The sequence below is a fragment of the Drosophila willistoni genome (genome assembly GCF_018902025.1).
Source record: "Drosophila willistoni isolate 14030-0811.24 chromosome XR unlocalized genomic scaffold, UCI_dwil_1.1 Seg105, whole genome shotgun sequence".
In the NCBI taxonomy this organism is placed as follows: Eukaryota; Metazoa; Arthropoda; class Insecta; order Diptera; family Drosophilidae; genus Drosophila; species Drosophila willistoni.
This window is the reverse complement of record NW_025814054.1, coordinates 3,407,885-3,423,385: the sequence shown is the minus strand read 5'-3', so window position 1 is coordinate 3,423,385 and position 15,501 is coordinate 3,407,885. Positions and strand designations below refer to the sequence as shown.

At 38.2% G+C, this 15,501-nt stretch overlaps 1 protein-coding gene across 3 annotated transcripts; it reads right to left on the bottom strand.

Moving 5' to 3' along the window:
• Positions 1 to 867: 867 nt before the first annotated feature.
• On the bottom strand, positions 868 to 15,295 carry LOC6646041 (protein ECT2). 3 transcript variants are annotated; one of them, XM_023177865.2, is made up of 12 exons: positions 14,972 to 15,295; positions 11,910 to 12,150; positions 6,357 to 6,492; positions 6,176 to 6,285; positions 5,855 to 6,104; positions 4,743 to 5,684; positions 3,446 to 3,577; positions 3,018 to 3,383; positions 2,002 to 2,946; positions 1,820 to 1,930; positions 1,607 to 1,756; positions 868 to 1,533 (listed from the first exon to the last, which is right to left on the bottom strand). In XM_023177865.2, the coding sequence occupies exons 1-12, from the start codon at positions 15,003 to 15,005 to the stop codon at positions 1,420 to 1,422; spliced, it is 3,531 nt and encodes a 1,176-aa protein (XP_023033633.1). In that variant the 5' UTR covers positions 15,006 to 15,295; the 3' UTR covers positions 868 to 1,419. The 3 variants fall into 3 exon arrangements, with proteins under 3 accessions (XP_023033633.1, XP_046867671.1, XP_002068971.3); XM_047011715.1 differs by lacking the exon at positions 14,972 to 15,295 and adding an exon at positions 13,524 to 13,688; XM_002068935.4 differs by lacking the exons at positions 4,743 to 5,684; positions 14,972 to 15,295 and adding an exon at positions 13,524 to 13,688.
• Between the last annotated feature and the right edge of the window lie 206 nt (positions 15,296 to 15,501).

Here is a 15,501-nt window from a genome sequence, read left to right as displayed (position 1 = left end):
AACACACAATTTAAATGTATTCGAATTCGCCTTGCTGTAGTGAATTCGCTTATACAATCAACTTTGTGTCCAAAATTTGAACTCTAAATATCGATAACATAATATCGATATATTTTGAATAGTCCTATCAGCATTTTTACAAGTTCTTAATAATAAAAGTATTATGCGTTAATCACTCTTATTTCAAATAAAGTTTATGTTTAATAATCAAATTATTAAACTGTAATACCAAACGACGTAGAAGAAGATGCAATGTAAATGAGAAATAGCAACAAAAACAGCACTTGGTCCCACCAACAACGTTGGAATGTGGGTGGAAGAAAACGGCGCAGAGGAACAGAGAGAGCGAGCGAGATAGAGCGATTGAAATAAACCGGCATTTGGAGGATGGCACTCTTTGGAAAATCACAAAAGACTGATATCAAAGTGGTCAAGGCTTTGGAGGCACAAGATGATGTAAGCAATAGCCCAACTCTTAATATCATCACGTCAACAATTGTTTAATGTTTTTCTCTCTCTGTCTATCTCGTAGGCGGAAGACAATTCTGTCATATATCAGCCGGTGCAACAGGAATAACAGAAATAAAGCAGCAGGAAATCGCCACCTTCAGCTTGTGGCGAACTATAGAATGATAGAAGTAGCATTAGTCTGATGTTAAATGAATCATTGATGATCGAACCTATGACAGCATAGCGCCAGCTACAATACTTTCAAAGATTTCGAACATCAATTGGATCGCATTGGATAAGCGTTAAATCGGTTTATACTCTATGAAGGAAAATTAAATCACGAATTTAAAGCATTTCTTATTTGATCCTAGCATTCGACCATTCGTAAGGTCAATATTAGAAATAAAAGACGCTGTGTGTTTATATAAAATGTTGTTTCTTTATATATATATTAAAGTTACATTTATTTTTATATATTAAAATACAAAAAAAAAAGAAGAAATTTACTCAGTAAACATTCACAGCGATTCGCGGCGCATCGATCGATAGATCATCATAAGCGAATGCGTTTTCTAGTCACTATTTAAGATTAGTTACAATGGGACATACAAATATGTACAGAAATATATGAATGAATATGTATAATTGAGAGACTACTACATGTGATATATACAGTTAATCAATAGCGATCGGGGCAAACGGTTCAACATTTGCCTAAAAAGCTGAATACGAATTCAGCCAAACAGAAACATTAGCTTAGAACGAAGAATAAGTGTGTTAATTTGCAATTGAGGATGCGTCTTGTCTTCGATCAGTTTGTGGTACGATTAGAGTGAGGGCGAAAGTGAGTGTGATTACGAGTGTGTGTGTGGTGTAGCTGTAGTGCAGCGAGATTCTGGGTTTCGTTGAATATAAAACACACAAAATGGAATACATTGGCGAGTCCTTGGAGTCTCGTAGTCATTGGATTTATATGCGGTCAATGCCTGGTTTATTCTTGCGTGTGGGCTGCACTGAAAGCGGCGGCACCGATTGCGTTGAGGGCGAATTGCTGCGCATATCCTCATCGTCATCATCCACTTCCTGTTGAAGAGAAAACGAAATGAGTCATTAACTATTACAATAGGATGTTCAAATTGATTTTCCTGCCACATACATTGATGTTAGTGCAGCTCGCCAAACGCATTTGGGACAATTGGGAGGCCGGCGTCAATGAGTTATTGCTGCCAAATGGCGACGTCATTATAGTTGATACAGCACGTTTCAATTTGTTTGGAGTTTTGTTGAAGGAGAACGCTCGACCGACCTGAAAAACCGATTGCACGTGATTCAAAACTATCAATTCATACAATTCCTTTTGGGTAGCTACCTTAAGGCGTGTCCTCGCAGCCAATTTGAAAGCCTTGCTCAAAGTACTGACATTTGTATCACTTATGTCCACTTGCAGTTCCTTGGAAGTGTGGCACAGCAAGATATTACTCTACATTAGAAGTAAACACATATCAAATTAATATGCAAAATGATATATTCTCGCATCAAAAAGAAACTTACAGCATCAGTCCGACATGTGTGAGCAGCTATTTGCATCGACAACTTCTTAACATAGACCGATTTCTCCGTTTCCTCGTCAGTTATGCTAAATGCATATAGATTCTCCTTCTCATCGCGTAGCAGGAGGCCAAATGCACGCGAGCTATCCGTTATATCGATCACAAATTGAACCGTATTCAATGAAATAAACTTGATATGCTTGTGCGTTTTGGCCGTACTTGGCGATTTGGCCGTATTGAAACCTCTTGATTTCCGCTTGCACAACTCAATGGAATCGGAGAAAAGGAATAATAGTAAACTGTCGCCACGACCGCTTAGCGAATCGGATAACTCATTCACTTCGCACTTCGATATGAAACTCCTGTTGGAGCTAACCAAATGCGCTGGGCAACCTTCGATATCGTTGAATATATCGAACATGGCCATTCTCGATTCGGTGCGCCGTTTATCCTCGTTTATGTGTAACATAACCTGTTTGATGGCCTTGAGGGCCTCCTCGAGCCTCGCATGGTCCACATTAGAGCCTGTGGTGTGTTTTAGGATGTCGTTTAGCAGAAGACTTATGCTTGGCAAGCGCTGAACTGGTCGAATCATGAGATCCTCCAAGCTCTGGCGACCGCATTCCGGTTTCATCTGGTTAATCTTGAGGAATGCATGGAAGCGGGGATATTCCCGATCGCAACGATGCAGTTGCTCTTTCATTTTCTCAAAGAAATTCACATAGGGAGGATAGGCCTTGACCAATTGATCTTGATGTTGAATGATAATGTCACCAATTAGACAATCCTCATGCCAATTCGAATGCATATCGCGTAATTTTTCAAGCATTGATTGATGTACCTCATGTATTGGTAGGAAATTGCCGAATATCGATTTGATTTCAGATTTATTTAACAATTCATCGTTCTCGGTTTCGGCCAACTCATCGAGTTTGTTCTTGAACAACTTTTGAATGGAAGAAAAAGGACATTAGTTAAGTTAAGTTAGGTAAGTTTGGAAATAATATCGCCGCTTACATTCAATATGGTATCCAATATTCCGACATAATTCGATTCCGTGGTAAAGAAATCCATAAAATGATTAAACCGCATTGATTTCTTTGCCGGCGTTGAGGATTCACCACCAACTTCCGCCTCTCCCGCCTGCATTAACAGCTTGTCACCCAGCGATTTATCCGGACTGGTCGTGCAATCGAAAAAACTATTCGAACCAGACAAGAGGCCAGCTTCTGATACAGAAGAACGTCTCTTGCTGGACCCCAATGGAGTGCCCTCCAATTGTAGACGCTGTGAAATTCGTTTGCGTTTCCTTTTGTTATTGCTAAATAGCAGCGATTCAGGACGATCAGCTGTATTCGGGGTGTTTGCAAAGGTATCCAGATACTAGAGGATAGATATAGATATAGATTATTATTGAATAAGTTGCAGTTGGGCAGATAACTCACGTCTCCAAACAAGTAGTCCCGTTCATTGGCATAGCCATCCTTTATGTAGTACCAAAACCAATCCGATTTCAATATATGGGAGCTCTTGTTATTTGGCTCTGGTTTCGTTGTAGTTGTATGCTCATCAACCACCTAAATAATGAGCAACGAGGATCGAACAACAGCAGAATGGAAATATGGGAAATGGGAAATGGGAAATGAGAAAAGAAAATATTGTAAAGATTTTTTCAATTAAAAGTCGCGCAACATTAAAATTAGTTTGGAAAAAATGTGCTAAAATGTTTTGTTTGTTTTCAAATATATAAATATTACCCATATATATATATATATATATATTCGTGTGCATGTCAGTGGGTTCTTATTTATCTATATATATTTATATACATATATAGAGTTGTAATCAAGTTAAGCATCAGCATCGGCAGCAGCAAGCACAATAAATTTTTCAAATAGGCCCAAACAAAACATTTTTATTATGCACATTTCTTTTTGGCAAACACTTTGAAAAACGATGAAAAGCGAGCAAGGAAAATCGAAAATATATATAAGTATGTGTATGTGGAAAGAAAAATAAAATATAAAAATCGAGTGCGCAAAAATTGTTTATCAAAAAAATTTCTCAATGTGAATGAAACATTTGTGCAAATATTTGTTAGTCCATCATAAGCGGTTTTTTGTTTTTTCTATTGTTTGTTTTGTTTTTTGCATATGGTTGTCTTTTTTTGATTTTTATATATTTATTGTATTTGCTTTGTGCTTTAATTTCAGTGTAAGAAAGGGAGGAAACCCAAACCAAAAGATTGGAGTATATTATTATTTACAAGAAAAAAACAAAATTAGAAGCAATTAGGTTAAAATGAAGTGAGTGGGTGGGTGTAAGTGTGTGTATTTATGTGAAACTTAAACATTTTAATAATAACAATTAACATAAAAGAGACATTCATATTTAGAAAGTTGAAAAGCAACTGAAAAAAACAAAAAAAAAAAACTGGGGAAAAACTATTTTCCAAACATCACAATTATCGCACGCAAATGTTTCAAATTCAAATTAAAGAGAATGACTGACAATGAGACTGAGACTGTTATCCTTTACAAAAGTCGATTCAATTCACGTTTATATAAAATATAGTCGTTAAATCCATTAAACCGATACTTAAGCCTACAAAACTACATATATAACATTTATTCCTTATGTTTATTTCATAATTTTCCTGATTTTCAAAGTATTTTCCCCGAAATGTAGAGGATGAAAGAGTGGAGAAAGAGATCGTTTCGTTAATATATATTTTTATTATACCGTTTGATTATTCAATTCGACTGCATTTTGGGTTTGACTAGATAATGCATTCTGTTTTGAGTTACATGGAGGACTCTCCCGGCGACGTTTACGTGTCTTGGGAGTTGAAATTGCCGAGACGTTGCCAGTCACGATACCACCACCATCTACTACTGCTGATCCTCCTTCATCTGCTTCCGTTGTTGCCGCTGCTGCTGCTCCTCTTCCTCGTAAGACACGACGTTCCGGTGAGGTTATCATTTGACTCAATGGTGTCTCCGGTGTGACAGACATTCGTCTGGGTGGTCTTGGTGGTGTAGCCATATAATCCAAATATGGACTATTTGTGGAGGCTAAACGTCTACGGAATCCGGTCCAGGTTTTTTGTATCGATGAGGTCAATTTACCGGGTGTATTATTATTATTAATATTATAATTTATTGGGTTTTCCGCAAACAGCGAGTCAAGATCTTGAACAACCGTGCTATTACGTCTTGGTTTCTTGGATTTTGGTTCCAATACAAAGCTAACCGAACGTTTTATGGTTCTCGATATGGAGGAGCCAACGCTTAGCAATTTTTGTTCCTTATGTTTTGCAGCAAAAATGGGGGAATCAACAATGGAACAATCATTGTTGATGTCGTTCTCAATGCATCTGCGTTTCGGTTTACGCGGTTCAATGTATGTTTCATCCTCTTTAAATTCATCATCGGATTCGGGAAGCACATCATCATCTTCATCATTATTATCACAAAACAAGCGTTCGTCAAAATGTATGTCTTCCAGTTCGTCGGCCTGTTTTTCGTCCGTGGTAGTCATTTGTGGAGGAGTCGTAGTCGGGGTAGTAGTCGTTGATGTTGTTGTTGTTGTTGTTGTGGTAGTGGTTTCAAAATGATTATTAGTATTACTACAATGGGATGAAGGTGGGGGGTTAGTGAATACAGCTCCCTTATCGGGTATCACCTGGAAGACAACAGGACACACATGAAGGTGAAGAAGAACACATTAAAATAGAAAAAAAAAATAACACCAAAAACCATGCACATTAAAACTCGAGAACAAACTACATTATCTTAAAAACTAATCAGAAGCACCATAGGAAAAATCAAAGGCGGCAAACCATCGTCACTCACCACATGAGAGCACTCCGGATCATCCAATTCGGCATACATTCCACCATTCTCCAACAAAACATCCACCATATGTTGATGATCCTCTGCCGGGAAGCCGAAAAAACAGATTTTATGACCTTCAAACGGCTTCAATTTGTGCGATTTTGTAAAATATTCTTTTGTGGCATCAAAATTTAAGGTATTCCGCTCATCCCAGGCGGCATATACCCAACCTGACCTGACTACGGCCAAGCGAAAAGTCTTTGCGTATCTAAAAAAAAAAAGGGAAAAAACCTTTTTGTTAGTATTGAACTCATAGCCTTTTGTTCATTATTAACTTACTGGTATTTTTCTCCACCACTCTGATTGCAAATCAAATGCGTTGTACGAGTATTCATCAAGTCCTTTTTAATACACCCGCCCATTGAGTGGATCAAATGGACCATTTTAGTCTGTGGATAGAAATTTAGTTTAGCACAAAGATCGGATCGGAGCGCTGCCATCCATCCATCCATCCACTCACCAACTCTTCCCGCTTCCTTATGCCAGTGAAGCTGGTCACAACGCCCTGCATGGCATAATTGTAGATGGGTCGTGTGTTCTGCCCAATGGTAATTTTCAACTGAGCCGCATGCTTCAACGCGGGGGGACCCAAAATACTGCAGAGATACAAAGAGGAGAAAGAGGAGGAAAGATACAATTAAATATTTATGTGGCACACTTTGAGTTATGCAAGGCAATCTGGTTTTAATGTCCCAATTGACCTTGGCAGTTGGCCTCCCCCATAGATAGATACAACATCAGAAGAAACCAACTCCAATCACCTCCAGCCCTGCTCTTGCTCCTTCTCCTACTCCCCCTGGAGAATGGAGGAGAGATCAAGTTTAATAACGAAAAGGGCTTTTGTTTATTACCCCGGACGGACTTGTAGCTTCTACTGAGAACAACAGCTGCTGACTGCCTGTGCCTGCCTCCTTTCCCGCTGTGTCTGGGCTGGCTCTCTTGGGCAAAATGCCGGAAGTTTTCATAAACAAATCAATTGAACGGAAGTGGGCGGCCTGCCGCCTGACTGATGATTGGGAGAGGAATTAAATGGGATGCGATGGGATGGGTTGGTCGATTGGGTTGGATTGGGGTGGTGTATATTTATGATATTTTAAATGGCCAATATAATGAAAATTAATTTATGTGCATCATCAATGCGACGCGTAATTGTGCGGTGTGTGGTTAAAGATTTTTTGTTTGTATCTCTTTTCCATTTTCTTTTGGAGTCTCATTCAGATTGTGGGGGGAGGAGGCTTAAGAGAAAATGCTCAAAAGTATTGAAAATTAAATGAGTAATACAAAGAAAATATAACAAGATGGATTTATATTAAAATTGAGTGTGCCATTTTCCATTCACATCGTAATTACTCATTCCTCGACAAAGGATAATAGATAAAAAATAAAAGAAAAAGGGTTTATTTTAGAGATTCCAAAAAACTTCCAAGTTTTCCTTGCACTCTGTTAACTCAAAGCGAAAAATCAATCGCTCTAAATCGCTCAAAATTTAGTCAAAGAACAGCCGATTTTAGGATGTTTGATATATTCATCTGATCTTGATGAAATTTGGCCGTGTGAGTAATAAATATATTAAACCAAAACAAAGTTGCGATCGCTTCTATGGCAACTACATATATTCCTGGTGAATACGAAACACAGTATATGGAACCCCACACTTGTGACCAAACCTTTTTGCAAGGGTATAAAAAGTCCGTTCGGTGTATATTGTAGTATAATAAAATAACGGTAAAACAATACAAATTAATGTGAACGTCTTTTCTTACAGAAATATTTCAGATTTTTCAAGGTTTTATAAAGTTTTTTCAGACTTATAATCCAGTATTTATTAAACTTTGATTTTAGTCTTTTTTTTAAAGTTTACTTGCTGTATTTTTCTTTCAGGGAAGTGTTTTGGTAAAGAAGGATCCTCATAATTATCATTACTTCACTTCACAGAGTTATTGAAAGAATTCATCATGAATCAAAATAAGTTGAATCCATCCATTCATTCATATGTATATTGCATATAGTCATATGTATTGTCAATGTTGGTCCACAAACCCACACTGACAGACCACTCATTTCTCATTTCTTCTCACTTAGCACTTTTGATTCTTACCAATAGAGGTAAATTTCCATAATATTTTGTCACTTGTTAAATAAATAATAATAAAAAACGATCCGCCGATACGATTCAATTCGATTCTTAAGAACTGTGACTCTCGACTAGTGCCTGGCGTCGCCTCCGATTTGCCTCGGGAAAATAATTGAGAATGAACAGAAAAAGCAGCAGCCGCAGCCAGAGTGAGTGTGTGATTGTGAGTGTGAATCCGAGTGAGTGGGGAAATTGAAATAGAAAATGCCAACAGAGACATCCATGTATTTGCGTGTGTGTGTGTAAGTGTGTGTATGTGGCATGATGATGAATTCTCATAAAATGAGCAAACAAACAAAAAATTATGATGATGCTGCTGCTGCTCCTTGCCACAGAAAATAATAAAATTGGAGACACACTCAGAGAGAAAGATAATGAGCAAGAGGAAAAGTGGGAGGAGGGGGAAAACAGCGGGCAGAGAGTAAACAAATGTAAACAAAGCAAATAGCTAGCAAACAGCAGGTGACAAATATTTCGTATCCAAGGAAAACCCATGGACAATCGAAATTCTTATCTTGCTTAGTCAAGAGTCGAGAGAGATGAAACACACTAGGCGAAGCGTGGCCCATGATGATTGAGTGGCCTCCAGATGATCATCACGCAACAACAATAACAACAATTTGTTGGGGGGGACCCCTCTGTATATGTGAAGTAAAGTGCGGCGATCTTTTGCCTTTCCACTCGAACTTTGCGAGGGTCAAAACTATATTCCAGTCAATGACATATCCACCCGTCCGTCCGTCAGTCCATCTATCCATAGTCCACTGGTTGGCGGTTCGCGGTTGATTCTCGCTTTTCGTCGCAATTAATTTGCCATATCGAAACTTATAAATTATAAAATATACATATCTACACTTGAGGCATTTTCAGAATAAAATAAAAAAATATAGAAATAAAATGTATATCAGGAATGTCTTTCAACACTTTTTCCACATGATTTGACATCGTTTTTTTGTTTCTCATTTATATAAACATTTTTTATAGAATCTTGGCGCCAGTGCGACAATATTGCGGCAATCCCCCAAACGATTTTCTGTTGCTTTTCTTGAAAATTGTCATTGTAAGAAAGAGAGAGTGGGAGTGAGAGTGAGAGAGATCAACTCAGATCCGAAGGGGCGGGAAAACCCAAAATAGGCAATCCGCAAAGCATTCATTTATTTAACTATATGCTTTTGTTATTGCAAGCGAATTCCAATGATTCAGATAGAGAGAGATATGTATACTATATATAAACACAGAAAGTTCATCATCGGAATGGCACTATAATATACACAGGTTGGGAATATTGATTCTCAGAAATATTTTAATATTACTTTTAATCTCCACCACATTCATTTCAATTAATTCATTCCTGAGAAGGAAGGAAATGATCACCCCCTCCCATTGGGGAATTCCTTTGAAATTTTCGCAAGTTCTTAAGACTTAAGCACACAATAAACGAATTTCCTTTTCTAAGTGGATAATTTGCCATTTTTATGTGGAAAAATAAAGATATCTACTCGAACACATCTGAATTATGCAAATTGTTAGGTTAGGTTATGGCGATGGACTTCGAACAGACCTAACTAGACGGTACTCCAGTGTAGTGATGTAAAAAAGCATCTTTGCAACGAACATCGATGTTCTCTTGGCGGTGTTTTTCGATGTTTACTTAAGTATAACAGTAAGCGCATTTCTTTCAGATTGACAACAAAGAGACAAAGGTAAAAGGGTTTTCCTTGACTGGCAAACAGATAAAATACATTGAATACGCCCAAATCAGGTGAATGAAAGATTCTTTCGGAAAGTAATGCCCATAAATACTATTAAAAATAGTTTTTGAAAGATAGGGCTAACATTCAGAAAAGAGTCCAGAGGTTTTATCTACTTTTCCATTCATTTAAGATTAATTTTATATACTATTTTGAGAACTTTTGATTATTACAAAACAGTGAACTTTATTAATTCAGAAAAACATCAGACATACATTGATGCATCGAGGTTTTATCCCGATGTTTCAAAACACCATCGACTATTATTGAAATTTACAACACTGGAGTCCAGTGGCCAATTTAGACTCGGCGAACCTAGCAATTCGTTATAAGGTAGATTTCAATTAAAGTGCATAAAAAAGTATGCCATAAATATAGGCTTAGCTTGGGTTAGATCTTAGCCTGAATGACCTACATACGGCGGCTTGAGCAACTAGAGATTTAAAGCAGGGATACATAACTCCAGGAAGTTCATAGGGTGTGCGCCTCCTGCAACCTTCCAGCTCCACGCACACGAGTATCTTAAAATCTATGTGTTGCTTTACTCCAGAATCTTTGTCGATAAAAAAATATGAGTGATAGTAATCAACACAATTACTATATATAAATATTCTTGGAGCTCCTGGCGAATATCTCGACTCATCTATGGCTCTTCTGTTAACCAAGTCAGTTCTGGAGCCAATGTTCGTTGAACTAAGAGGTTTAAGCACGACTTATGCCTTGAGTTCGATAAAGCCATTTCTGCCACCCTTGATTGAAACATGGGCATTGGTAGGACAAGATGATTAGATATAACTATGACACACGATCCGTGTATCCAGGATCTTCTATCCCCAAGCAGTCATTGACTTCCAGTGTAAGATAATTCTGATGGAACTTTTCTATTCGTGGTTATCGTATTGTAAACATATAGATATGTTAGATTTCAAAGCCCAACCAAACGTCCACATATTTCCGTTCCTTTGCCATATCCATAACAAATTAAATTAAAATAAGGAAAATTATCGCATATGTATACAAATCTGGACTCATAAAAAATGTATAATTGTCTAGCCCGAGAACGAAAACAAAAACAGAAAAAAGAATGAACATGAACATTTGTTTACGCACCTTTTTTTGGAGATAAGGTGAGGGGAAAGGGGGAACAAAACACAAAAAGAAACATGAATGAAAATCTAACCAATAAATAATAATTTCTAATGAGCAACAAGTTGGCGGTGCGGAGGCGGAGGCTGTTTTCTTTAGTTCCGTTGCTAATTTTCCTTTACATGTTCTTGGTTCAAGAGCAACAAATTTTCGCACTGAAAAACGCATTTGGTGACCTCCAAAAACTAAAAAACGAAATGATACTCAATGTCGGGATACCGACGATTGTGATACCCTATAGACGACATTAACTACCACAAAAAGGTGTACCTCAAAAGTTCAAGTGTATTCGGAATATCTTATCCATTTTTCTATCGACTTCAGTTGTTTGTCGTAATATTCTTAACTTTCGGACGATCTTGGTCTGGATCTTTGGTCTTACAGGGTATGCAAACAGCTCGTAAATAAAATGAAATATATGAAATATTTTATCATGAGATAGAAGGAGGAATTGGTATAGGAAACGGGAGGAGTGGAATGGAGCGTAGTGGGATGGGTCATAGGGAGACGGGAGCGTGTAGGTTATTACTGCGCAGCAGGCAAATTAATCAACCATGAATGGAAAGTAGATAAATATTCGTATGTGTGCGCAAAATATAAATAATAAAAAAATGGAAAATTGTTGAAAAATTTGCGCAAGTTTCAAATTTGACAACAATTTGTAAAAGAAAAGAACTGTTTCTAATATTTAGGTTTGAGGCGGCGGCACATGGAGCTGCCGCTGTCAATCTTCCCCACATCTGCCCCTTTCCCCCACCCCCCGTGGCTCTTAGGAGGGAAGTAGGGGGGTTCGGTAGGTGGTACTCGACTCGCATGCGTGTGTCTCGATTTCAAATTCAATTTGAAAAGACAACAACGAGACGACAACGCGACACTGACACATTTGTTTAGCTTCAGCTGCTAAAATTAAGCAGATCTCTCGATTTATTTTTAGTACCCACCCATCTCCCTATCCCTCTCCTTCTGTTAATCTTTGACTTACCATTGCTTCTGGCTGTTCAATGTCTCATATAGGGAGCCTTCGAAATCTGGCAAGACGAAGAACGTACGACTTTTGGCTCCATCAGGAATACCACTACCATCGATGAACTCCATTCCTGTTTCAGATATTATCACTGGCATGCCAAAGGAGTGGGCTGCCTGCAGCGTTTCCATATCCCTGCCGGCATCGCCCACCAAGCAGATTTGTGTTGCTGGTGGTTCCTCCCTTGTAATCGACAACTCTGTAAAGAGACAAGAAATGAGATTATGTCTTGGACGTGGAAATGAGTCGTTAAATTGTATAGTTCAATAGGTCAAAACTTTTGACTATTTCACCTGATTCAAAGTCTTAACCAATCTTAGATGAGGAATTCATTGATGGTAATCCCCGTGGAGTTTCTCTTATAATTGTATTGCTTTTAGGAATCTTTTTTTGTTTTCTAGATGATTTATGATAATGCTTTTGCTTGTTCATTCTGTTTTTGTTTGTTTATGCGCAATTGTGGCAAAAGAGCCACCAAGAATGAAAATGAATATACGAAAACGAAAATAGAATTGCAAACCATAAGTATTCAAAGAAGAAGCATTAGAAGGGCAATAGAAGAACGCTTCTAATGACAGAGAAATGAGAAAACTTGTGAGTGAAACTGTCGACATGAATTTTAATTGTGCTAAGAGCAGAAAAAGTGGGTGGTTGGGTTGGTTATTTGAGTCAACCTTCAATTCACTAGAACTTTTGACACACGCCGAAAAATGCAGCAAAATACAAATTGCAACGCCCACAACAACACATTCCGCGCGTCCGTCCGTCCCAGAGGGTCCGTGTCCATGTCAAGAGTGGAGGAAAACATTTTTCAAGTGCAATTCATTTGCCCCCAATCGCGGCATGGTAGAAGAAATTGCAATGAGGATTGAGGGGACGGTGTGTGGTGGTGGTGAATGGTACAATTGATGCATTTTATCCAGAATTGTGCAGCTGTAACCGATGCCAATTGTCTCATTCCACTGAACAAAGTCCAGAGAACGATGGGGTAAGATCGTTCGTTCCTTCTCCCTAGAAATGTTTCCTTTTCCCCTTAGACAGAAGGTAAAAGCGTAGTCTCATTGTATTTGGTTTGGAATTGTATTTGCATTTACAGGGTATCTATGAAGTCGTGATCACCTGGTATCAATAGTTAGACACTTTTGTTGTTGTTGCTTGGTGTGCGCTTTGTAAACAATTGATAAACATGGCAAAATTTTACTTAATGAACGATTTATGAGCTAGCCAAAATGTATTTTCCGTATAATAAGTGCACGAGTATAATGTTTTCTAGATCGTACCAGTCAGTCGTCGCAGTTGCCAGTGAACAAACTCAATTTATATAAGAAATTTAAACAATTTCGTTTGGGTATAAACAAATTGAAAACAATGGGACATCAATTTAAAGAGAAGACGAAGACGGTGTGAGAGAAACTATCAGATCTGCCAGCACTTTATGAACAAATACACTCATAAATTAGTTATTAAAGCTACTAACTAAGAGTACTAAGACTATCTACCTCCTCAATCTCTTATACTATCATGTATGGGTCACTTTTTAGTCCACGCTTTGTTGGGTTGATGAAATTTTACCTGTAAAGTCCTCATACACCTGGCAAAGGCAAACTTTTGCTTGCTTGAGCTGCTTTTCATAGGTGAAATACGACAAGGCTTCTCGACGAACTGTGACCAATTTCTTGCAGTCAGTGTTAGTATCTCCTTTGACGAAACTGAATCGCCGCGGTGTCGGCATTAAAGGTGAGTGCAACATCATGCTGAAGGATCACGAACTACACTGAACTGCAACTGAGACGATGGCCTAAGAAGGGCGCAAAAAAGATATTTTTGCATATATCCATAGCCAAAGCCACAGGTGTTCGTTTTGGGTTCGAGAAGGGAAATTTCGGTCTTTGTGTTTGTGTGCGTGCGAACCTTTCTCGCACAGGTGCGGGCAGGCTTTATGTTACTTTGCTTGTGGGAATTCAGAAATTTCGTCTCTTTCTTTTCTTTTTTTGGCATGTTTTCGTCATTTGGCTAAGTTCCAAAAAGAAAATTCAAACACGATGACAAACTAATTGAATGGCACTTTAAAAATGACAAAGCGATCAAATAGGCGTAACTCAAAATGGAAAAGGCACAAATAGACTCATCAGAGAAGAATCTCGTAACGAAAAATCGTGGTCTTTCTTCCGGAAGCAAAAGGACCTTTGATGTACACACACACACACACCCATACATAGTATGTTGATGTAAAAATGCCATTAACATTGAGGTAGACAGCGCCCCTAAGTGGCAACATGTGTAAAGATAGACGGAATGAGACAGAGGCAGAGAGATCGTATGCGTAGGGGTGGGTAACTCAGCGGTAAATAACAACAACTAAGCAACCAAGAGAGGGAGAGAGAGAGTTGTGTTTTCTACCTGTGAGCAAGCAGACTCCCAACTCCGGGACAGTGATGTCACTAGCTTACTGCTAACTGCTCATTGCTGAGAGGAATCGCTCTCTGGCGGCTGCGATTGCGCTGTGCAAATGTTGTTGTTCCTGTATTTTGTTGTTGTTTGTTGTAGTTCTTCCTGTTAGCTCACGCACACACATAACTGCTATCTCTTTTCCTCTTTGGTACAGTGCCGGTGAATGGAGCAGAGAAGAGGGTCGGTCGGGTGCTGCTGTTGGTCACCACTCACGATAAACATTTTCTACATACAAATAAATTCAACGCAAAGATAAAAAGAGCTTAAAATTCCCTGTCGCTTTGCCATTTCTTCGTTCGTCCCCCACAAAAACAACAATTAAATGAACAAATTATACATGAAATAGATGTATGTACATATATGTATATATTTTTTAGCTGCTGCCAGCGACATATTTTATGAGCATCTTTTGGCCTCGAATGTGTTTTTTTTCTTGGCTCACTCCTCACCGCCCTATTCTAAACAAACCTCATTCCCCACCCCCACCTTGTTTAGCTCCCGTCTATTATTATGACTTTGAAATATGCAATTACAATTTGATATAATTCATTAAAGTTAGTAAAACTTACCGATTTTTTGTTGCTGCGTCTCGGTTGTTTCCATTTTCCCTTTTTGGTTGTTGCTTTTTTAATACAAAATTTTATTTTATTTTTAAATAACTATTCACAGCACATATTAAGCAACACCAACTAAATAACACAAAGTATGTTTCATGTTGACTTGTTCCGCTTGCTTTGTTTATTTTTGGTTGATGCTTTCTACCTGGTTTGGTTGATGCTGAGACATAACTTTTTCGTTTTTTTTTCCAGTTAAAAAGCGGCGCGAAAAAACTAAAAGCACGCTACCGCCTGAATTACAAACGCACACACAAACAAAAAAAACAAAACGAAGTTTATTGACGGTAGCTTGTATATGTTTTTTTTTAATCGTTGAACAATTAAAAAGCAAAATACGTTCAAAATTCTAGCGCCGCGTTATTTTAGTGTAAATGTTTCTTGGCAAAGCGTCGGAATCACAAAATAAATCAAATTATTTAACGGCGAAGCGCGTCTTTCGACTTTTCTTTTTGTCTCTTTCTCACACACGCACATATTATGCA

What these genes read in the sequence shown, in the direction of transcription:
- LOC6646041 (XM_047011715.1), bottom strand. Translation starts at nt 13,683, where the DNA reads ATGCCGACACCGCGGCGATTCAGTTTCGTCAAAGGAGATACTAACACT. An exon ending in GGTGTATGAGGACTTTACAG is followed by an intron (nt 12,151 to 13,523) that starts GTAAAATTTCAT and finishes GTCTCTTTACAG; the next exon opens with AGTTGTCGATTACAAGGGAG. An exon ending in ACACATGTCGGACTGATGCT is followed by an intron (nt 1,931 to 2,001) that starts GTAAGTTTCTTT and finishes CTTCTAATGTAG; the next exon opens with AGTAATATCTTGCTGTGCCA.